We start from the raw sequence: 24,781 nt of genomic DNA, 5'->3' as shown, positions 1-24,781 counted from the left end.
AGCTCGGAGCTCGTGAGGTGTAATATTGCTTGCGGAGCTTGGTTAAGAGTGACCATAACAAATTCTTGACTTTGCCGGAAAACTTGGCCACTGGCGGTGGAAGCTTGGGAGAGAAGTCGATGCTCTGCGACCTTGAGGGGTGTAGATTTAATCCTGACGAATTACTTAGTCTCCTCGAGGACTGCATCGGTGACGGTGATCGTGACAGTTTCTCGACTTTGCCGGAGAGCTCTCTCTTTCTAAATTCTGATAGCGACTCCTCTGTTTATGCTGTATGTACAGTGTAGAGAATAGAGAAGTCTACTGTTGTACTCGTGTAATATCTCAATGGTATATGCAATGTGCAAGGTGAAAGCCCAAATTATACGGGTAACTTACTGTGACAGTACTATCGTAGTTGACTGAATCCTCTGCATTCACTTGGACTGCACCTGTCCGAGGTCGTTGAACCAAAAAATAAGTTAAATTGTCAAATTGTATACAATGACTTGTGGTCTCACACAAAAAGGTGGAAAGCTTTTCCAACCCTGTTGAAGCAGTAATATCGTCATCTGTATATGCATTTGTTGTAGCCATTGATATGCATAACTTTCTTTTATGATACTTTCTGGTAAGTTTTGTGTTCACTTATGGTTCTGTTGGCTGACCACAGTTTCTCTTCGCTTTTTGGATTCGACTTTAGAGAGGAAGAAGAAGTGGTACAACAGGTTCAAAGGAGTGCAATGGGAAGAGGGCATCGAGGCTATTGATCTTTAGGCCTGTTTCGCCCGGAATCCTCATGAACGTCCATTAGATATGATCAAGATCGCCCAGAATCCTCATGAACGTTCATTCGCTTTTCAGATTCGAGTTTCGGTGCTTGTGCAGCATGTCAAAAGTGTTGCTTCTTTAGAGCTTTAACGACACTACCTCAGATGCAGTCATTTTATTTCACCGCTAAAAGCAAAAAAAACGAAGAGGGTAGGTGTGACTGCTGGATTTTAGGCGGCCAAGATACTGCGGGATGAGAGATTAGCTGATCATGGAGTTGAACTGAGTCCCCAGCATTTGATCTTGCCAAGAGCTTCTCAATTTGACTGAGTTCAAGAATCTCCACTTCCAAGCTGGACGTGTTTCCAGATTGATCAGAGACTTGATAACAGATAAGCTATCACCATCAAGATGGACTCTGCTTGCTAGTTGCTAAGATGTGTTCATCAGATTTTGCTGAAACTCGAGCAGTTCTGGGATCGTCGAGCTCGGATCTCTGTCCTAAACATAGATCAGATTGAGCATCGAATGTCATTGCACATCAGGAAATACTTGTAGAAGATGGTTTGATTCCTAGTCATCCACAGCATATGACATGTAGCAGAACCATACAGGATGTAGTTCTTTTGTGCTTTTTCTTAAACTCGGTAATAAGCATCAGCCCTCGGTGATGCACCGAAGAAAGGAAAGAAAAGATTGCACATCGATGCAACGAGCTGCACTCAAATATACCTAATCTTTTTCCCTTTTCCTTTCCGCCTTTCCTTTCTCATTCTCCATCTTTCTGCCGCTGCTGTGAACCGCAGAGCAGCTTCGACGTGGTGGTGAAGTTTCTGGATTGGTACGTGAAGATCGCAGTCTTCTAAACTCTCATCAGAGCCTCCATGGAGTTGTTCATGATCAAGACTGGCTTCTGTGTGAGAACTCTCCATTTCCTTTTGTTCCTTCTTGCCTGCTCATGCAATTTCTTTTTTCAACTTTTTCCACTTCTTTGTTGGGTAGCTCATAGCCAAAAAATGGCGCAACATAGCTCCGAAATTGTTAGTTTTAGGCACTATTTAGCAGTTGGAAAATCAATTTTATCGGACAAGCCTTGCTTCAAAGCTTGCGAGCCAATGAACGCGAAGCCTTCCACAGTCTGTGGAGAACGGATAGTTTGTGCAGCTAATTATCTGTTCATTGGCGACATCTTGCGGGAGAAACTTCCGAAAAATAGTTTTGGAGATGGTGGTTTTAAAATCGAACTTACGACAGTGATGCACGTTTCAAGAGATCACTGAGCAGATTGTTCCGCAGCAACTTCATATTTTTCGGGGTATATGGAAAGAGGTAAAATTTCTGAAGGAACATGATCAAATGCAGTGATATGGTAAGTCCTGTCATTTTTGCAATTCCCCACTTGCATCTTTCTCAATGGACTCTTTGGTATAGACAATAAGATTGTGAGAAATCCTGTTTGCTGTGCTCTTGTAAGCATCTTAATGACAGAAGATCATCAGATTCTTTACCATGCCCATTGGTTGCTCATTTTGCTACCAAAGGGTCCGTCTTTCTAGGGATCAACCAAGTTCCAATCATTTAAGGCATTATAATGAGAGCAAGATTGTGGTGCTTGCATGTTGCAGATGATAAAGTTACTGCGTTGGAGTCGGAGAAGCGGGCTTGGGAGAATTCGCCGGAAGCTCAGGCTTGTCAGGGGAAACTCTTAATCCTTGGAGAAATCGTGATGCAGAAGCGAAAAAGAATTCGTAGTGCCGCCATTGTTGAGTTATATACATGGTATTGCTCTTTATCGAATTGAACTTTCTGTAGACCATGCTCTTGATGAAGAAGTCTGATAAAAAGAGAATGGTGGTGCTGCTATGACAATTGCTTGAGATTTGAAGTCATGAATCTAGAGTAAAAATGAAGAAATAGAATGAACAATCCTGTGCAAAGAGACAGGAAAATGATCATGGCAATTTTGGTGGGGAAACAGGTTGGATGCGTATCGTTATTTTCGATTCAATTAATTTCCATAAAAAAGACCTTTGAGCTCGAATTTCCTCCCTAAATGCATATCAGATCGAGCATTACTGATCGGGAAATACAGTTGAAAGAGCTTATGTGTTCCACGACAAGCTTTTGCCGTGTCGATTTCTCTCTCGCAAGGTTTGGTTCCTAGTCATCCACAGATAATCGTCCTAAATGAAGTTCTTGTGTTCATTGTAGACTTGTAACAAGCGTGAGCCATCATTTAAGATGCAACGCAAAAAAAAATTAGTGAAGAAAAATAATTTTTTTTCAGAAAAATTGTGCTCATTGGTGCAATTAACTGCACTAGTTTTTTTTTTTTACTTTGTTTAGAAAAAAATAATTTTTTTTTTAATTTTCTAATATTTAGTGCACTGAGAATAAATTAGTGAAGAAAACTATTTTTTTTTGGACAAAAAATATATTTCTGAAAAAAATGTATTTCCAAAGTAAGAAAAAAAATGACTTTCTCTCCTCAATAAAAAAATCGTTCTCTTCTCCTCCTTCGGTAGCCTACTCCTCCACCTTTCTCTTCTACGCCTATTTGCTTCTCATCCGTCGTCGCCGTCGTCGCCTCCGGAGTTCCTCTTCCTCCTCCTCCTCCTCCTCCTCCGCCTCTCCGCCTACTTGCTCCTCATCTCTCTCCACCTCCAGAGTTCCTCCTCCTCCTCCTCCTCCTACTCGGCATCTCCGTCTCCAGAGTTCCTCCTTCTCGACCGCCTTCAGCTCCTCATTTGCAGTGTCGGGCACGGCCTGTTGAGCGAGGCTGAGGAGTGCGTTCGTTCGGTTCAGTCGATTTCAACACGACCGGGTTAGTCAACCAAAAGCCGCGCTTGGTCGTCTCTCTTGGTAAGTCGATTCCTTCGCTTGGAATTCCTCTAGATTCTCGAGTGTTTGTTTCTCAAAGTATTTGCTGTGTGGAATTGCCGATTGCTAGCATTTGGGTTGGTTGAGATTATTTGATTCGTATTACGAGACCTCTTAATATGCTGGAAGATGAAGAAGCTGTGAATATTCTGAAGTAATTAATAGCCAAAGGATAAGCCAGTGTTTTGCTTGATTTATTCAGTGATTTGATTTGGATATTTTCCACAGTTCCGTTCGATTTCCACTTCTTCGAAGTGTTTGTGTCAAAATTCGTGAAGGTTCAACTCAGGTATGCAATTTCTTCTATGAAATTTTGACTGCTTGGGAGTTGTTCGGAAGTTATGATCTGAAGCGTGTCATTATTTCAATCTTGCATACAAGTTCATCGGCGGAAATTCATTCTATCTGTTCGATGACATGCATAAATGCCATAGGAATGCACGTTCGTAGGAAAAACGAGTTCAATAGCCATTTCATCCATTGTTTAACCTCACACGGTTGGATTATTGTCTTGTTCGGTGCTCATGTTTCTTTTCATGCTTGATCCGATAGTTATGATATGATAATCCAATCTAAACTTGTCTCGTTGAAGCCTTTTTGTAGTCTGTCATTGCTCGAATCGATATGAAAACGAGTCTCATAGCTTGCAGATTTTTCTGAACAGAATTGGGTGTCCAAATTGTTGTTTGCCTATTCAGTTTTGCTCTGATTTCTCTCTGTTTTTATCCCTTTCCACTTTTGTATTGTGAATACTTGTAATGGCTTTGGTCATCTATATGTGATGACTGGCAATTGATGATGGAAATTTTGTGGTGGCCGGAGACCCAGAGTAAAACATGTGTACGATGTTCTGAGTATGCAGTGCACGTATATGATTGTGGCGTATGTGAGCTCCGTTGTTCAATTCATGTAAAAACGTACCTGTAGTTGGTTGGTACAAGGATATATAATGTTTAGCTGTATTGTGTTCATGAGTGCAGTGGAGTGTTTATGTGCACAGGGAAAACAATGGAATGAGTGAAGGAAATCAAAGAAAGTTTTCCTTACCGAACAGTGGAAATTTCTGGTTTTATTTCAGGTTTCAGCTAAATATTGTCACTTCCCTGGAAAATGATTTTTTCGAAAATATTTTCTACAATGTCACATTTTCTGCAGAAAAAAACAGAGCCTAAGTCTTCTTATTCTTTCCTCTTTTTTTTACTGTGTTTTCTTTTGTTTTACATCTTTCAGCCGCTGCGTTAACGCTGAGCAGCTTCGATATGGCGGTGAAGTTTCTGGATTGGTATGTGAAGATCGCGGTCTTTTCAGCTCTCATCGGAGGCTCCATGGAGTTGTTCATGATCAAGACCGGCTTCTGTGTGAGAACTCTCCATTTCCTTTTGTTCCTACTTCCATGCTCCTGCAATTTTTGTTTCAACTTTTTCCACTTCTTTGTTGTTTAGCTCATAGCCAAAAATTGGCGAAACAGCTAGTTTTAGGCACTTTTAAGGAGTTGAATTAAATGCAATAGATTATCTGGTAAACCTTGCTTTAAAGCTCATGAACTTTGTTAGGCTGGTGGCTATTGTGTTTAGTCGAATGGTTTCAGATTTTGCGGTGATGGGTTGTGTTCAAATTCGTCTCTTTTCAGATGAGCAAAGCATCATCTAGTCCGTTGCTTTGTGGGTGAAGTTGGCCATTCATGATTTCAGTGGTATGTCTCTGTTGCTAGCTTGTGGCAAGGAAGGGCTTTGATCTAGGCTGTTGTATTATCGCGATCAACTGAATGTTCTTGCTGTTCTACGTGAAATGCATAATGCTGAAAAAAAATGTTGTGTCCGGTGATATGTGGCAATGCCAATGAGTTTGCGGTGTTCCACCATCTGTTGAGTATGCTCATGAGAATGGAGTTTATTCAACTAATTATCTGTTCATTGATAACATCTCTGGGAGAAAGTTCTGGAAAATTAATTTGGATATGGTGATTTTAAAATTGAACTTACAACGCTGATGCACTTCTTGAGAAAACATTGAGCAGATTGTTCTGCAGCTATTTCACGTCTTTCGGGGGATATGGGAGAGGTGAAATTTTTGAAGGAACACAATTAAATGCAGTGAATTGTAGCACTGTTATATTTGCAATTTCTTTGTTATCTTATTGAAGATAGATGAGCTTACCTCACTTGCATCTTTCGGGATGGACTTTGGTATAGACAAAAGATTGGGAGAATGTTGTTTGCTGGCCTTGCCTTCATTATAACTTGTACTTTTTGCAGACGATAAAGTGACTGTATTGGAGTCCGAGAAGCGGGCTTGGGAAAATTCCCCAGAAGCTCAGGCTATGAGAGAAGCTCTTAATCCTTGGAGAAATCATGATGCAGAAGCAAAAAAGAATTCGTAGTGCTGCCATTGTTGAGTTATTCCTGGTATGATTTTTTCCCGAATGCTGTCATTGCCCAACAATTGAACTTTCTGTAAACCATGCTCTTGATGAAGAAGTCTGATAAAATTTAAAATAAATAGGTCTAAGTTATCGAGCAATTTTGCTTAACTCCTTCTGGTTAACGTGTAAACCATGTTTTCTATGAAAGATTTTGGCAATACGTCTTAATGATTCTGGCTATTAGACATTGTGCATTATCATCAATTAGCCTTTCTGAATGCAAGCTTATTTTGACCCTTACATTTGCCCATTTTGTGGCTTACTTGTAAATGGCCAAGGGATGATGGGATGATCACACACTCGTTTACTTGATTATGTTTGTTCTTTTCGCCTGTATAATTTGGCAATGACTTTTTAAACTTGGACGACTATGCATAATGATGCTGGGAGCTGCGTGAGTGAGATGACGATGTGAACTTCTAAACAATGGAGATCGTGTTCTTGATGCTCGAACTTTGTCTGCAGAAAATAAACCAAAATTATGCCAGAGGCACATCTACACATCGGTTGTCTCTGTCGTGGAATGAATTTGGAACTTCCTGAAATGTGTTGAGGCGATTTTGTCTTTGGCTGCTTGGGAATAAATTTCCCGTTCAGCGAGTGAGTTTTTCCTGTATGCAAGTTCTGGAATTTATATCTTCTCTTGGCATTGTTCTTTATGTACTTCCCTCATCATCATCCAATGTACTAAACATTCTTGTTGGCTTAGTGAAGAAAACTCAGTAGCTGTCATGTGCTTTTTCTCTTTGATCCATAAGAATTAAATTTTACAGATATAGACAGCCAAAGCACGTACCCTGTCGTATGCATCTCTCTCTGCTGTATTGTGTATTCCGAGTGGTGTTGGACAGGGAATATTCGCGTTGGAAAAAGCCTGATGTCCGAATAGCAAGTTTACTATCATTAACTACTGGGACAAAATTTTCCTTAAGAATATCAAAGCAGAGGTTCTATGCAATCGGGCTAGTGGACATAATTACTCGATATGAGGAGGGAAGAGTAGGTGATTTTTGTAGTTTCTTCTTTTTCACTTAACCATTGTTTAGGTCAAGAACGCACTGATGCCTTTAGGTGATTCGGACCTTACACACTTTTTAAAGTTAAAATTCAGACTTTGGACTTTTTTTTTTGGTCGAAAGACTTTGGACTTTAAGAAACATGAATACTTACAGAAAAATGTCGGTCATGGCATTGCTCGGTGGTCGGTCTTAATTGGGATGATAAGGAGACTTAGTTGGATGTGCAAAAGCTAATGGATGGTTCAATATGATTATATCCTATCACCTCACAAGTGAGTGAAAAAAAAAGTCGCCAAGTATGTGCTAGTCTTTCACATTCACATCCATTTGACGTTGTCTTTTTTATTCTTCTTCTAATTATCTGAGAAATTAGTGTGTTGCAAGAATAGAGTTTATGCTTAGATGATACTGATCATTTTGGATAGCCCGTTTGTGGGGGGCAAGAATGGAAGTTTGCTTAAGAGAGGAGGATAAGTGGTCACTCTAACTCGTTTAATGAAAGGGTATACGCTCATGTCGTCGGAGTTAGATCATAATCCATTAGATTGAGGTTATGGACTTCTCTTTGCTGCTTAATCGCACTTAACCCAGAGAGTTTGCGACAAAAGTGGCCATTATGCTTTCGTTGACCATTTAAAAGTTAGCATCTTCTAGTTTATGATTATTTAGTATGATGTTTTTGGGAAAACTGTCGAAAATGTCCTAAACCTGTTATATTTTTACCAATTCAGTCCTAAACTTTTTAATTGTGCCAATTCAGTCCTAAATCTTTTGTATTTGTGCTAATATAGTCTTAATTTTTTTTTTGTGCCAATCTGTCTTAAACCTCTTGCGTTTGTGCCAATTCAGTCAATCCGGATAATTTTGGCCGGCCGGCACTAACGTGGACATCGGACGGCGTTGATGGGGCAATTTTTAATAATATTTTAATATTTTTTAAATTTTTTTTCTTTTTCTAGTTCATCTTCAACCTTCGACGTTCTTCCTCTGGTTCATATTCTTTGTCCACGAAGGCTTGCCGGCCATTGGCGCCATTGTTGCTGGGCGAGGTCGGCCTTCCCTAGATCCGGCGTGGCCAAGCCTCGCCCCTAGATTTGGGTGAGGCCGAGCTCCGGTGCTTGCTTAGATCTAGCGAGGCCGAGCTTCACCTTGCCATGGCGTCGTGTTGCCGTTGCTGGGCAAGCCCGACCTTGCCATCGCCCGGTTGGGAGCCATTACTTGCCCAATTTTTGGCGATTGCCCGGCATTGATGGTCTAGTTCTGGTTTGTCAAGATTTAGGTGTTGGAGAGTTTTGGTCGATGGTGTTGAGTGATTTGGCCACCATCGGAAGTGTGGTGATGGCGTAATTGGTCGATGGATAGATTGGTGATGGTCATTTGGCATCGGTGGTGGCGAACGATGGCCAAGGATGGAGGTTGGCGGTGGCCGATGATGGCCAAGGATGGAGGTGGCGTGAAATCAAATGTGGACTCCTCGGGAAGAGGCGTTTTCAGTGAAGAAGAAGGACAATAAATAAGAAAAAAAAATAAAAAATAAAAATTGAGTTTTTTTAAAAAATATTATTAAAAATTGCCACATCGGCGCCAATAGGGTCCACGTCGGCGTCGGCCAAGCAAAATTAATGGGATGGATTGAATTGACACAAATACAAAAGGTTTAAGATTGAATCGACATTAAAAAAAAGATTTAGGATTAAATTGGCACAAATATTAAAAGTTTAGGATTGAATTGGCAAACTTCAAAGGTTTAGGATTGAATTGACAAAAGCACAATAAGTTTAGGACTTTTTTGACAATTTTCCCGATGTTTTCCACCGAATAAATAGCACCGGCATATGCTTTTACTTGAACCTCGGCATGGAAGCTCACTGCTGAAATGCAACCATTGCGTGTTGCCTATTTGATGGTTTTGGGTTAGCTGAAAAAGGAAAAAATTGTGGCGAGAAAATAGTTGGTAAACCTTTGCCATTAGTTTCTAAGGGTGGGTTCGTTTGTTTGAGTGAAAGTGTTTTTCGAAAATTAATTTTTCGGACTTTCACCTAGTCGGCTAAAAAATCTCTCTAGTCAATGAAAATATCCATGAATAAAATTAAGAAAGTAAATTCTGAAAAAGCTTTCCAAAATAGCTCCCCTTGAATTTCTTAATATTTAATATTGCATTTTTATTTTTCATTATTTTTCTTTTTTCTTCCCCTTTGTCAATCGCCCTGGCCTTAGTGAGAACTAGTGACCAATCATAGGCGCGAGCCTCTCCCGATCCCGGCAAGCACGACCCTCACCCGAGGGCGGCGAGGTTGGCCCTCACTTGTGGTCTATCGTTTGCTATCGTCAAGGCCCGGTGACCGCCGAAGGGAGAAGGGAAAAAAAAAGACAAAAAGCTAAAAAAATTAAATTAATTAAAAATTCTATTTTTTTTTTGGCAGTGACGAGATTGAAATTATTTTGTAAATGAGATCCGAACACCAAAAAATGTTATCGGTCATACATAATCAAATAAAGGAAAACTAACCGTTTTTGTGAAAGTTGATTTTTCGGAAATATTTTTCTTTATCATGAAATTTTCTTCCAAACAAATGCACCCTAATATTGCGTTAGGATTGCGTAAGTATGACCAAGTGATTTTGCAGGTCATTATTGCGATTTAGAAACAAAGAATTGAGTGGTAATCAATCTTTATTGGCCATTCAACAACTTGAGTCCTGCGACGCGTCCACATCCTCAATCTTTGTGAGCAATTCAAAGAACAAATTCACAAGGACACTTTTCTGTATGTAACTTCGAGCAAAACGCATGATTAGTGGTCAAAGACGCAACCGATGATAGTTTTCTGTAGTGCTTTGTTGGGCGACTTGAGAAAGTGCGTCGAATTCACCATCTGAGTGCGATGCCTTAACCTGCGTCGGCAGAACCAGTTCAAGTGTCAAAACCAGACAAAAAGAAAGAAAGAAAGAGAATGTTGAGATGAACTCTTAGGGCTTGGAGATCCCTCAAACATGGCCTTTCCTTTTCGATTTGGCCTAATGAGAAGGTTGTTTTGTGATCCTGGTTAGGTGGGTGTTTGATCAATCGTATTGTTGTTGTGAAATTCGCTTCGGTCGGGGACACGATGCAGATTTCATGCTCGTGCACACCAAGTACAGATAACTCCGTATCTAAGCCGCTCACCGGAGTTTTGATTGCTTGTATCCATGCCAACGCCGACTTTGCCACATAGGACAGACGGTGTCCATGTCGGCGGTTCCCGATGACCAAAATCAATTGGAATGATTATTTTGGCCAAGCATCAGAAGGTTTAGAGTAAATTGGCAAAAGTTGAGAACTAAATTGACCGCCATATAGTAGATTTAGGTTTTTTTTAACAATTATCCCCGTCATAGACTAGGATCCAAACTTTAGTGAACTTTCTTTATCACCGAGAACAAAAAATTAGAGATGAAGAGGTTATGTTCCATTCCTAATACCACTTGAAGTATCATACATGATTACCGACATCTATTTAAACATTTGAATCAATGAATGACAACGATGGTATTTAGGCAAAGCCTAACGTATTGAATGCACTGGCAGGCCAGGGAGGGAGGAGCAACGGTGGCTCCAAACATTCGAATCATCGAACATCTGTCCTTTTCATATCCATGACATATGCATACATCAGTCTTAGTAAGGGAAATAGTTTCAAAATCGAATTAGATTTCGTAACATATCTCTTGATACAAAAAGGGCTTAAGTTGTTTTCAGCCCTCTCTTTTTGTTTTTTCTTTAATATCTTGTCGCTTGAATGTACCCTTCGCATGGACACAGACACACATATGGATGCAATGGCCACGAGAAACCAATGCTTCATGCCCTAGAGCGCGTCTTTTTCACGAAAAAATGAATAATTTGAAAAATGGTTTCCAAATAATTCATCGCTTACAAGAATGAATGAACGAGAAACATTTTCATCGTCCACGATACTATTTACAAATAAAGTTGATGTCGATAGTGGAAATATCATTCATCGATTAATTATTTTAAGCAATAAAAAGCGATTATCGCAAGAAAAATATTTTCAAAATTATTTGTTTTTTGCGAAATAAGCGTACGTGTACTGTTTGTTGTTGTCACGAATTAATTAATGTATTGGAAACTAATTAGTTGAGTCGTGTCTCTTCATCGAGAGAAACACACACAACATGGGACTATCGATTCGATTGGTGTATGTTTCGATTCACTTTTACGCGAACGGTCATTGCCATAGATGAAGACAGTAAAAAAAGCTTTCACGAGGGTGGAATCATCCTTGCATCAAGAATGACGTAAGAGGCCATCCCATGGTGCCGCCCATGCTTTTTCTACTCCTCTTGTTTCTCGAACTCGACCGGGTTCGAAATGACTAAAATCTAAAAACACGTGTCTGAAAACGAGACCTGCCCGTGGGTGCTATCGTTAGCTCCACCACATCGCCATGTCTGTTGGTGTGAAGAGAATACGCGACATCTTTTAAGCTTTAGGCCAGTCATGGCTTCTGTGATTAAAGCCAGTTTTTACACTACACTAACGAAGTGGGATTAGGAGTGGGGGAGTTGGCCCAATCATCATCATTCGACATTAGCGTCTAGTATTGCCCAAAGGGCATCGCATCGATCCAATCCAAAATCTTAAGCTGTCCGATGAAGGGTGACTGCGTGGATGTAAAGAGAAATTTAGGACCAGCACTTGGAATTTGACTACTAGGGAGTATGGGTGAGCAAAAAAGACCGTCTGGATCGGGACCGCCAGGACCGGACCGGGACGGATGGTCCGGTTCCCGGTTCCTAAAATTGGAACCGGTGACCGGTTCCCGGTTCCTAAAATTGGAACCGTGATCGGGCGGTCCCCGACGGTCTTTTTTTTTTTTTAATTTTTTTTTAAAAAACAAACCTAACAATGTTTACTTTTTGTTTAGGTTTAGGTCATTTAGGATTTGATCCAAAGCTGCCAATTGAAGAGGCCTTGACTCCGCTGAACTTGTGATACATCGACCCTTATTTCCTCGACCTCGAGCTCGATCGTGTCTTCTATCAAAGGGTGCATCCATTTTTCGGAACTGCGGATCGGAAATCTTTAGAACCGCCCGGGAACCGGATCGGACCGACGGTCCGGTCCGGTCCGATTCCCTATTCCGAGGGTGGCCGGTCCAGTCCACGGTTCCAAAAAGTGGGAATCGGGATCATCGGTCCGGTTCCCGATTTTTTATGGGAACCGGACCGGACCAGGAACCGCTCACCCCTATTAGGGAGTGGACGCACGTTGGCGAAATGGATAGCACCGATCCCGATACCACATTAGAAACTTCAATCCAAAAACTTAAATTGTACGGTGGAGGAAGACCGCATGAATATAAAGAGTAATTAGAACCCATTATCAAACGATGCGAAGTAATATTTCAACATATACGATTTCGTGCGAGTGATGTCATATAATAATTAAGTGTTAATTTCCTAAACTCCTATATTTTCACTTGTGATCGATCTAACTCGGTGGTTGGATGACTTTTGAACCACCCAATGAGTTGGGATCATTAAGCAACAGAGAGTTCTACCAAAGCCACCTCTTCTTCAGATGAACATTCCTACGTCTATGTCCTTGTCACCGTCACTACCCTAGAGGAGAAACCCCCACCGCACAAAGCTTATATATAATCCGAACACATCACAAGCGATTCACAAACTCCAATCCTCGTACCCCGCATTGCATTGGCATCTCCAAAGCGTGTGCTGTCCAAACACCTTAGCTACATCATATGGACCTCAAGCATTTAGCAGATGTGTCTTCCTACCTTCTGATGGAGGATACCGCGGATTCGGAATCAGATTTTGTGCAATCCACCAAAGTCACCGCCATCTTCAGCGCCGGCGGTGATGACGACGATGCGGAGTCTTGCAGTTGCGATTCTAGTGAGGTTTCGGGTTCTCATGATGATGATTGTGACGAGCGAGATTCGAGCGATCAATGGAACAACCCTAGCCAGAGGCGCTCCATGGTGTGGGCATCCGACCGAGAAGATCGGCTCGCGTCGATGGACGTGGATGAAGAGGAGGAGTCGTGGGTCGACAGCGGCGGGGGAACTGGCAGCGGACACCTGAGTAAGGAGGAAATGGATGCTATGGAGGACAAGGTCTTTTGGGAAACTTGCATGGCCATAGGTTACCCATGAATTCGAAGCTTCACCTACGCAACCTGTAATCTCTTTTGTCAATCTTCACTAGAATTTTGAATGGAACTCCCCACAAAAAAGGAGTGCAACACAAAATTTATGAGTGTCGTGGACATGTTAAAAAAAAATTATGAACTGCTTTAAGGAACAATGTTGTATAGTGTTTGATACATTAGATTTATTAGATTATGTTAGACATATTTAAATTACGTTAGATATATTATGGTATTGTGAGTATCCCTAATATTCTGGATATCATTCTAATTGATTGTAATTGATTCTGTAATAATTAGAAACTGTATATAGCCCATCTTGTAAAGCTTATAAATAGGCTTCCCTTGTACTCTTTTCAAACTCTTTTCAAAACATAGAATCAAATAGAAATTCCTCAATTTTTCTCTTTTGTTTTTATTATTTTTAACTTGGTACCGGAGCTAAGTTTCTTGAAAAGAGTAATCAACTAGGCTTTGCTATGCCAGCTGCATAGGCTATGTTTGCTTCTCGAAGCTGTCATGACGATCTCATAGCTGTCATGACGTCAGCCATATAGGCCGCATCGTTCTTGTTTCTCCGCAAAGCCGGTAGGTTTTTCGCGGCTTGTTTCAACAAACTGGCACTATCACCCGACGCCGACGCTCATGCCATCACGCATGACCATCTCGGAACCATCGAAGCCCTTGGCTGTAAGTCAATTTCGAAAACATTCCGCTGATTATTTTTATAATATAAGACCATCACTAGATTCTCTGTCGTTCAACGAGTCCAACCAGCCAAGTCTTGCCGTCAAAGGACACCACACGCGCTGTCTACAGGAGCTGCGCATGAGATTCATGCGCCCACGTGTGTTGCACGTGATCTGAAGCTCTCTAAGGCTCGTGACGTCCCAATGCTGTCGCCTTATTAATCCCATTCTATTTTAATATGATATTAGTTATAATAAGGTACATGCGGAAGCTTAATAAATTAAAAAATGCAAATGAAAAGGCAGGCATATTGTCTAAAGGGTATGGCCTTAACTAGGGATTTAGGGGCCACCAACCTGTATAACATTCAATGAATAACACACACAAACCACGCATAGCAAAAACATCTGATTTTATATAATAGATAACCATTAGATTACATCTTCTTTTATTCAAACAAAGCGTAGGAATACACTGGGAAGATTACAAAAGGGAAACCTACACCCGATAACTATCCACGATCGCCAACAACGTGCTCCGTCCTCACCATGCTATAGATACCTCCCACAACTATATCCAAAGAAGGACGATCGTGGTTCCATTCCGCTACTTAGCTGAAAAAGGTTTAAACTTCGGGAGTGAGTATAAAAACTCAGCAAATAGATTGCTAAACCAAGCGACTAAATCATCTGTTTAGCCACATAAACAGGCAACGACCACAACAAAAGGCGCGCGAGCACGCAGGGATCCATCGGTACTATCAACTAGTCGGCATATCAGTCGATCACCAACACAAGAGTCCACGAACACCACAAACAGTCCTCGAGTAATTACAATCGGTACTTTTATGTGGTTCCAATCACAGTTTACTTTGAGACCATCCCCCATTTGTGGCGATCGAACCACCTGAGGCTACTACCCACACCCTCGAATCTCCTACATCGAGGGACGCATTTAACAAACAAGGCACTAATTTGCTTGACTAACCCTTAAGGCTCTCGGTCATCCGACCCTCCATACACCCTCCACCTCCGAATTGACTCGTTCGAACTACGTTCACGACGATCAGCTCTTAAATCTCGATCTTGAAGACTCTAATCCATCAAACCAGGCCTACGTGCAAGGCCGTCAGCTTGGCCGCACAAGGACATTCCTCATTTCGACGCTAATTCAGCTCGTACCTCACCGTTCAGCATTAGCCAGCGGTAATAGGTAATTTAGTGGCAAGAGATAGCAAACTACTTGCCTTAGGATGGTACGCGAAGAAACGGAGCTCGAATCGCCGTCCGGATGAGCTCAAACAGCCACTTTCCTCCTTCAGTGCGCCGGCGCATGATTGAGACCAATGGAGGAGGATGTGAGCGGTGTCGGGGCTGAGCAAAGGGAGAGGAAGCTGCCAAGAACCACTGCCGACGAGTGGTGGCATCGGTGGCTTAAGAACCGGAGGAGGAGAAGCTGCTCGGTGGAGTGGTCGCCAAAGAAAATGAAAGAGAAGAAGAAAGGGAGAGGAAAGAAGAGGAAGAGAGAGAAAGCAAGGTTTATAGGGGGAGGTGTGGTGGCCACGTAACGGCAGGTGGAGGAGAGAATGAGGTTAGGAGAGTGAGGGTCATCCTTAATCCCAAAAAGGCAAGGCGGTGGTGGGCTGCTCAAAATGGTTTCGCGCCCAAATCGCAAACCGAATTCTCGTCAGGACCAATTTCGTATAATAACGTTCGATAAAAATTTCACCAATGGTCCATAACATTTGCCACGCCTATAATACATTATAAAACTAATAATCCGCCGCACCAAATATAATGATCATCCTCTAAATCCACATTTATCACTAATTCGAACTCGATAAGTACTAATCCACTCGTAACTTTAGTCGGGCAAAAATTCAGGCCTTCACAGAAGCCTTAGCTTTGTATTTCTGAAGTATGACGTCATCTACCATGTGTCTACCATGTGTCTACCATGTCATCAGCCACGTGTCTATCAGGTTATCTATCATGTCATCAGCCACATTTTTGCCAGGTTATCCATCTCGTGTCAGCCATGTGTCTACCACGCCACGTGCCATGCACCATTGACTTTGATCATTAGCCGTTGACTTTCAGTGTCGACTTGAAGCTGACCGGTTGGTTCCTAGGTACTCTGACGTGCTAGTTCTATTTTTGGGCTCATTTTTCTCCATATTCGCACTTGCAGTGCTAATTTCTTGGTATTTGTCATATAAATTAGTGCTTTGGATAAAATGAATGTGCCAATATCCATTCAAGCTGTGTTGAATGGATCAGATTATATTTTATGCGCTCAAGAAATGTCAATTATTTTGAGAGAATGTCAATTTTGGTGTTACATCACCGGTGAAATTCGCCTTCCTACGAGAGCTATTGATGAAACTGAAGACAAATTTAACGAACATTTGGCGGAGTGGGACAACAAGAGTCATCATATTTTAACATGGTTTTGAAAAACTTTGATTTCCTCTATTAGGCTTCAATTTGGTTGCCTCAATACAACAAAGGAATCGTGGGATTTCCTTTCTGGTCGTTTTTCCACTTTGGATATTGCTCATCAATAGCAGTTGCTAGGAAATTTGCATAGCATGCATCAAGAGACATGTCAGTCCATTAATGATTTTTTATCCTCTATGCATTGTATTTGGGATGTTAGAGATATGCCCTAAAGCGACTATGTAATAGTTACATGTTAGGGATTTCAGTTGTATTTTCAATTTATTATTTAATTAATGGCAAAGACGTATTTATTCATTTGTCCAATTATTTACTTATATAAATAAATTCCACAAGATCGGTTGTGGTTGGACCTATTCTTGAGACATTGAGAATATGTGTGACAGGTTCACGTTAAACGAATCTTTAAACGTTCCGGTTGATGGATCATTGAATGGATATCAATGAATCATTGAGACCGGTGTGTTCTTAACTTCACCATTGAGCATTGGATGCTTAAGGGAATGACGAGTCACAAGTCATTGGGTATTGCGATGCCCGAGTTAGAACACAGGTGCTTGTATTGGACAAGTTCACTGAACGTAACACGCATTGAACGATTAGCGACATGGAAGCTTTTAGCGTGGTCAATGTCCAATCGTTCATGCTTTGGTATTGTGTAAATAATCCTCAGACCTGAGGCATAGTGTTGACTTGTGTGTTGGATGGCTATGGTTCACAAGGACGCATATTGATGGTTCGTCGATCCGTCTGTACTTGATGGTTATAGTTCATACACATACGAAGTCACACGGGTCGAAAAGGAATCGTTTCCTTGTTATATTCAAGGTATGATATCCTATGCGATTTAATTATGACAATGCATTGAAATCCTCGGCCGGGGTTGTATTCGAGAATAAAATGTTTATGTCTCGTATAAATGCATGTCGATTAAATTTGTGCAAATGATCGAATTGGTGGCTTGACAAATATTCCATGGCCTTTGTTCGATCGGGATATAGTCGAAGGGGGATTGAATTACACGTAACTAAAGCGACGGGTTCATTATGTTCTTAAAGCATTCACACCGTCAGGTAGCCATGACATATTGCTAGATGTCACCATGGCTTGTAGGACCTAGAGGTTGATCGGGACAATCAATTCTCTTGAAAGTACTAAAGTGTTAGTGCATGTATTTCCGCTCGTGATGAACCTAGGAATGTCACACACCTTAATCAATACATGACGACGATGAACGGAAAGACAATATTGCAAATATGTTTGCAATTACGATATACCGATTTTAGTCGGGCTAAAATTAAATTAAATGTGATTTAATTTCAATTTTATTTTTGGTCATAGGCACAATTGCATATGATGCACACGTATGTCCTAAATCGACACAAAATTGTTGTGCCGGATTTGCACACATATCATTTATCTTTTGTTTTGTTTTATTATATAAATATATATATGATATATGTTTATATATAAAACTAGGAAACAAATTTTTAAAAGATATAAAAAAATTGGTTAATGCACACGGTCAAGAAGTTGACCGTGTGCATTGTTTATGCCGTGTGCTGCACGGTCAAGAAGTTGACCGTGCAACACACTTCACGATCAGCAAGCGGTTCCATCGTGCACATGAGATCGGCAACCGCGGATCGGCACATGCATGATCGGCAACGCTGCGATCGTGCGTTTCTTTTGATTAAAACAAAGCGTCACAAAAACAGTTTTTCTCTCATTATTAGTGTGTGTGCATTGAGAGGACAAAAGACGAGAGTGTGTGAGAAAAAAAAACTCTCTCGACATTTACGTTCTTGCGGTGACCGAGAATCGAGCGTGCGGAGAATTGTTGCCACGAATTGCTAGCACAATTAAGGTGGTAACTTTCGCGTGTTCGTTCTTCCGTTCGTCTTCGTGATTGGTGGTGTGTCTAAACTAGAGGCTCAACACTTGTGGGGCTCGGATAGAACGTCCGAACCTTTTTCGTTTCAAGCACGCTTCAAGAGGTAACTCCTTAACCCTCTTTCGTTTAATATGATTTTCAATTGAAACGCACGAACTACACCTCCGGAGGTACGTGTATAGGTTTTTATTTACTTCCGCTGCGTTTATGATTTATTTGCCTATGCATGTTACGTGTATCCCAACATGGGATCCATTAGCTCTATTTGATCCGCAATGGGATGTTGATGCCAATACTCTCCAGTTTGCCGAATATTGTGATCATATGCATGTTATGCAATTTATGATGGTAGTTAATGATGAGTTTGAACTTGTACGAGCTTCACTTCTACATTGAGGTCTGTTACGTCGCCTTGAGGCAGTCATTTCGAAAGTACTAACTAAAGAGACTCGATTTGCCACCTTGAAGGCGCACCGCCCTATTCTGTCTACTCCTAGAGACACGGTTCTTGCCACTCCCGCCTTTTCCTTGTCAAACGGACCTTATTGTGCGTATTGTCATTGAATTGGTCACTTTGTATCGACTTTCTATCGATGACAAACTATGCAACCTATAGAGGCAAACAATCGATCTCGATACAAAGGACCACCTACAAGCTCGTCCACCACTGCTGCTACTATTGAGTATTCTCCTAATAGCTTGTTTGTTACTTCATCTTTAGAGGATTTTTCCTGCAATCTTTGAGAATCTGGTACTACCTTTGCTTACCTCTGCTCTATCTATAACTCCAAGTACTTCTGATTCATGGTTTTTTTATTTTGCTTGTTGCAATCACATGACTTCGAACATCAAATTTGATTGAATCAAAGTTAATACGTTCACAAACACCTACTATTCATACAGTTGACAACTCACAACAAATGCTAGTTAGCCATATAGGAAACATATCATTGTCCACATTGTTATTACCTGACACTTTTGTTGTTCCTAAACTATCCTTAACTTGATATATGTGGGTCAACTATGTGAAGGTGCTTTGATATTCACTTCTTTTCCAATGGTTGTTGTGTGTAGGATCCACGGACATATAATTAGGACATGCCATAAAGTGGGATGCCTATTCAAGCTTATCACTTTAAAGCTTCCAAATGCTCTTAATAGTTGTGTTGCCATAGTATCATCTAAAACTTGGCATTCTCATTTGGGCCATGCTTCTTCCTCTAGAATAGGTCAATTGTTTTCTAGAAGGCATTTAGGTTCCATTGACAATAAACATTTTGATTGCTTGCCAAGTAAATTGGGAAAACATCACACTTTATCTTTTGACTTGGTGAATTTGTCTCTCATACTCCTTTTGTTTGATCCATTTTGACATTTGGGGCTCGTCTCTTACTCACACTATAGGTGGATCCCACTACTTTGTGATTTTTATAGATGATCATTCTCATTATACGTGGCTCTATCTTATGAAGCATTGTTTTGAACCGGCTTGTATTTATCGACATTTTGTTGTTATGATTAAAACATAATTTTCCAAAATCATTAAGATCTCCCGTATTGATAATGCCATGGAAAATAGAGACACGGGGTTTCTTCAAATTATTTCCCAATATCATACTATCATCCATCGTTCTTGTCCAAGAACTTCTCAACAAAATGGTTGAGCTGAGCATAAATATTGACATACCTTTGATGTTGTTCTCACTCTTTTAATCTCAACGTCTTGTCCGGAATAGTTTTGGGGGAAATTTCTCATGCTGCTACACCATCAATTGCACTCCAACACCTTTTATAGTTAATATCTCTCCTTATGAATGATTGTATGGCAGCGTCCCTAATCATAATCTTCTTTCGAGTCTTTAACAGTGTTTGTTTTGTGCATCTTCTTTCAAATGAACACATGAAGTTTGAACCTCGTGCTCATCTATGTTATTTCCTTGGGTACGGAATTGAGCACAAAGGGCATCGATGTTGGGTTCCTATCTCTAATTGTATCGGTGTGTATCGTCATGTTACCTTTTGGGAGCACAAGACGTTCTCTTCACTTCGTCCCTTCAGCTCCTCTCCTACTATTTTCTTATTTATTTGCGCCATCCGTAGATTCTCCAGCCTTAGTAATTCCCTCTTCTCCTGTTTGTCATTCCACTCGTGTAAGTCAACCTTCTATTTGGCTTCGAGACTTCCATTAGTATTCCACTATTGCTTCTTTTCACAAGCCGCACATATATAGAGAAGCTCGAACTAGCCCTCTTTGGCAGCAAGCAATGGCGGATGAGTTATATGCATTAGACAAATCTCATTCATGTGATTTGATTCATTTGCCTCACGGAAAGTTTACTATTGGTTGTAAATGACTGTATAATATCAAAACTAGTAATAAAATCTTCAAGAAATGTATATGTTTAAGAATTTTATCTAATATGAAATGTAAATCTTTTCAAAATTTTAGAGAATACAAAGATCTTTTCCTACAAAGATTTTTAATTATGCCGAATTGTAATAAACCTTTTTGGAAAGAAAATCTTAGCGGGATTACCTCGTTTGATAGGAGACTAAGTTCTTAATAAAATCATACAAGAATATGATGGCCAAATTCCTTATCACTTACTGTCTTATAGAGAACTAGTTTCTTATGTTTATTGATAGGGAACATAAATGTGCAATTGAATTAATTTACAAGGTCAATTTAAAACAGAAAAATCACTTACTACTAAAGGATTAGAAAACTTATGTGCCCAATATGACCCTTCTTAAGTATATAAAAGAAAACTATTGACTTACTCATGTAAGTCTATGGTTCCTTAATTTATTTGAAGTCTCCATCATTTATTCTTTTAAATGCTTATAGAATAGATGAATTTGGATAACACATTGAGGATGAGAATGGACACATCTTCCAAGATGCTGTCAATACGCTTATATTCTCAATATCATGACATTTCATTGGTGACCCTTGACATATACGAGATATAAACCAAGACCTTTTATCTAATATGAAATGCAAATCTTTAGGAAGATTTAGAAAATATAAAGCTCTTTCCCTACAAAGAGTTTTAATTATGCTAGATTGTAAACAACCTTTTGAAAAGAAAATTTCTTTGCAAGTACCTCGTTTAATAGGATACTAAGTTTGTAATAAAATTAGAGAAGTGTATGATGACCAAATTCTTTATCACTTACTGTATTATGGGGAAGTAGTTTCTTATGTTTATCGATAAGGAACACTAATTTGCAATTCAATAAAGTTACAACGCCAACTTAAAAGAGAAGAATCACTCACTAATAAAGGATTAGGAGACCTTTGTGCCCAATATGACCCTTCTTTTATGGAAAAAGAAAACAAAAATATGTAGGGAATTGCCAAGGATTAAGCATAGTGGATCGAACTAGAAACCACTCGGATCGGATTGAACCGACCAATTGGGTTCGGTTCCCACGAGCTTTGGTCCGGTTTCAGGTCCCAAGGGGGAATTGGACCGATCGGACCGCCTAGCCTGGACCGAATAATATTTTTTAAATAAAAATTTCTAAATGTAAACCTAAACCTAAGATGCTTAGACTATTTAGTATGATTTTTGGTTTAGTGACAACGCGATACAATTAACTAGAAGTGGTTCGGTGAATATGTCATTAACGAAAAAAAATTTAATAACAAATCATAAGAAAAAAATGTGACCGGCCCAATGATTGGACCGATGGGTCTAATCTTGGAACCATCGGTCACATTTTGATCCTTGAAACTAGGAACCGTTTCGGTTCTCGGTTCTAGGGTAGAACTAGACCGGACCAAGGACCGATCACTCCTAGAGTTACCCTTTTGATCCGGAAAAGAAGAAAACCAATCATTACATGTCTAGATCACAACAATAATGAGCAAGAGTTACGCAAGTAAGTACTCATGTAAGTCTATGGTTTCTTAATTTATTTGAAGATAATTCCTCCATCATTTATTCTATAATTGGCCACCTATTAAAAGGGACCTTCACAATTGCACTTGCTTGAGAATTTCGGATAGAGAGCTCATAGCCTCATACTGTGTCTTGGGTATTTCTCCATTTGTCTTAGAAATCAAGAGAGAGATAACATGAGGACTTGAGATTTCTCTCTCTTGTTAGCTCTTGCATTTCTCACACTTCATCATAGCGTTTGTGATGGAGGTGAGCTCAAGAAGATGTTTTACCGGGATAGTTGTCCACGGGCTGAGACGATTGTGTTAAAATTGTGTCTCGAGTTTGAGCCCGTTTACGAGAATTGACACACATGGAGTATTTATTGCTCAATCCATGCGCATCCTTTCTCTTCATGCGGGATGACAAGCAAAATCAGAAGATTTATTTTCAGAGAGAAAGACTGAAGGATATGGAAATCCTAACATTAAAGAAGTGTGTACTCAATGAAGATGGGGCACCATTTGTCTTCTTGCCTTTATGCTTTTGTCTCTTTGCTAGCTTTTCATCGCTTGGCCGACAAGAGGAAAGTGAAGGTCAGAAGAGTGCATGTCCATTTCTTTTCCTTTTTGCTTGTGGGTGCCCATCCACTTTCCACCATCCATCATCATTATATTGCCCATGGATTATGGTGAACGTAGGAACCGAAAGGTAAGATATCTTCATGGAATTTTTTCAAAAGAAATCTAATGATGATGTTTTCTTGTCGCCTTCACCTATCCCATAAGAAGGAGCAAAGACCTCTGTGAAGAGAGAGGCAAGAGAACAAGAGCTCAAGAGACGACGAGAGTCTAGAGCTCGGAGAGGTTTGTTTGTCGCATCGAGTCCATCAAGTTGAGTTATCAACCATTGTGGGTATTGGGTGTATAATCTAGGATTGGGAAACACTTGAGCGCAAGTGATTGTAAACCAATAATTCTCCGATTTATTGATGGTTTATTTTTTTGTTGGCTCTCCCCGTAGACGTAGTTTTCGACATTCAAACCAAACCACGTATATCTTGTGCCCTTTATTGTTCCTCATGTTATTTCTTTGTCGATTTCTATAGTTCTCAATATAATTACAAAGGTCACGATCCGCTTTTGTTACGGTACCAATTTCGCAATAATTGGTATCAGAGTTAAGACTTTGCAATTATGTCTGGAGCCGGAGTAGAGGTTGAGAAATTTAACGGGAAGAATAACTTTGGGTTATGGAGCGTCAAGATGGAAGTGCTATTGATAACTCAAGGTTTTGCCAAAGCATTGGAGGGCAAGGACAAATTGCTCGAAACAATGAAAGATGCCGATAAGGACGAGCTAATGAGAAAGGCTCAGAGCATAATCCTATTGAACCTATCGGATGAGGTGTTAATAGAGGTAGCCGATGAAAAAGATGGCGCAGCGATGTGGGCAAAACTTCGAGCCCTCTATATTACAAAGGATTTGAACAATCGATTATACATGCTGAAGATGATGTTTCATTTTTGATACACCGAAGATACATCCATCGGATTTCACCTAGATGAGTTTAATAAACTCATGATGGACTTGAAGAATGTCGGAAAGATTCTAGACGATGAAGAACAAGACATGATATTGTTGGAATCTATACCAAAATCATGGGAGCACTTCACCAACTCTTTGTTATAAGGGCATACTATAATTACCTCGGAAGAGGTAAAATCTACCCTATTTTCAAAGGAGTGGTAATGGAAGTTGCGAGATGATAGTCTAGCTCAAGTTGGAGTGCAAGGACGGGTGATTCGAGGCAAAGATCAACATCGGTGGCCCAACAGCAACAGGGGCAAAAGCAGGTCATAATTACCACATAGAAAATTCAAAGGTCATGTGAAATGCTTTGAATGTCATGAGGAAGGGCACATACGGAGAGATTGTCCAAAATTGATAAATAAAGGCAGCAGCCAAAATGCCACAAGCAATGTGGCAAATGTTGCCGAGTAGAGTACTAGTGATGCCAAGGCCATTAAGGAGATGGATGGGTGCTAAATTCCGGATGGTCCTATCACATGACCCCACATAAGAACCGGTTCACTACATACCAAATTGCATATGGTGGTAGAGTTCTATTGGGGAATAACGCAGCCTACAAGGTTATAAGGATAGAGATAGTTCGGATCCGGATGTACAATGGCGTAGAGCGGACGTTGACAAACGTGAGGCATGTGCCGAAACTCAAGAAGAACCTTACTTCTTCAAGGACACTCGATGACATTGGGTGCAAGTACACCATTGAAGGTGGAGTACTGAAGATCTCTTAGAGTGCCATGATGGTGATGAAAAGGAAGAAGACGAATTCTCTCTATCATATACTAGAAGAGATCGTGACCGGAGCTGTTGTAGTTTCATCGAGTGAGTAAAATTCAAACTTAACTCGGTTATGGCATATGCGGTTAGGGCACATGAGTGAGGTAGGTATGACAATGCTGAGTGAAAAAGGGTTGTTGAAAGATTAGAAGAAAGAAAAACTGGACCTATGTGAGCACTGCATCTTCGGTAAGTGGCGCCGGGTTAAATTTGGTACAGCTATGCATTCGACCAAGCAACCGG

General features: G+C 40.4%; 3 protein-coding genes and 2 long non-coding RNA genes across 24 annotated transcripts in view; 3 read left to right on the top strand and 2 right to left on the bottom strand.

Moving 5' to 3' along the window:
* Nucleotides 1–1,310, top strand: part of LOC115732506 — a 73,238-nt gene extending 71,928 nt beyond the window's left edge. For both annotated transcript variants that reach the window (XR_007197364.1, XR_007197359.1), the window contains exon 5: nt 1,011–1,310. The gene's annotated coding sequence lies outside the window, so the exon portion shown is untranslated. The remainder of the gene's footprint in view (nt 1–1,010) is intronic.
* Nucleotides 1–6,036, top strand: part of LOC115727781 — a 109,032-nt gene extending 102,996 nt beyond the window's left edge. For 6 of the 10 annotated variants that reach the window (XM_048273977.1, XM_048273969.1, XM_048274015.1 and 3 more), the window contains 2 exons: nt 4,861–4,986; nt 5,886–6,036. In XM_048273977.1, coding sequence (XP_048129934.1) covers nt 4,890–4,986; nt 5,886–6,010 — 222 coding nt within the window. In that variant the 5' untranslated portion in view covers nt 4,861–4,889 and the 3' untranslated portion in view covers nt 6,011–6,036. Of the gene's footprint in view, nt 1–3,529; nt 3,613–3,742; nt 4,540–4,860; nt 4,987–5,885 lie in introns of those variants that run through there. The other 4 variants (XM_048273981.1, XM_030658062.2, XM_030658061.2 and 1 more) reach the window with 4 other exon arrangements.
* LOC115728661 (disease resistance protein RUN1-like) overlaps nt 1–24,781 on the top strand; it is a 1,102,447-nt gene that overhangs the window by 76,591 nt on the left and 1,001,075 nt on the right. The window lies entirely within an intron of this gene.
* LOC125313790 overlaps nt 1–24,781 on the bottom strand; it is a 483,189-nt gene that overhangs the window by 2,697 nt on the left and 455,711 nt on the right. The window lies entirely within an intron of this gene.
* Nucleotides 4,851–5,323, bottom strand: LOC125313793. The gene is made up of 2 exons (XR_007197407.1): nt 5,049–5,323; nt 4,851–5,018 (listed from the first exon to the last, which is right to left on the bottom strand). It is a non-coding gene; the product is annotated as an uncharacterized LOC125313793 (long non-coding RNA).

The sequence above is a fragment of the Rhodamnia argentea genome, chromosome 1 (genome assembly GCF_020921035.1).
Source record: "Rhodamnia argentea isolate NSW1041297 chromosome 1, ASM2092103v1, whole genome shotgun sequence".
Taxonomy (NCBI): Eukaryota; Viridiplantae; Streptophyta; class Magnoliopsida; order Myrtales; family Myrtaceae; genus Rhodamnia; species Rhodamnia argentea.
Note: the sequence above shows the minus strand (reverse complement) of the source record. Positions and strands in the feature narration are given on the sequence as shown.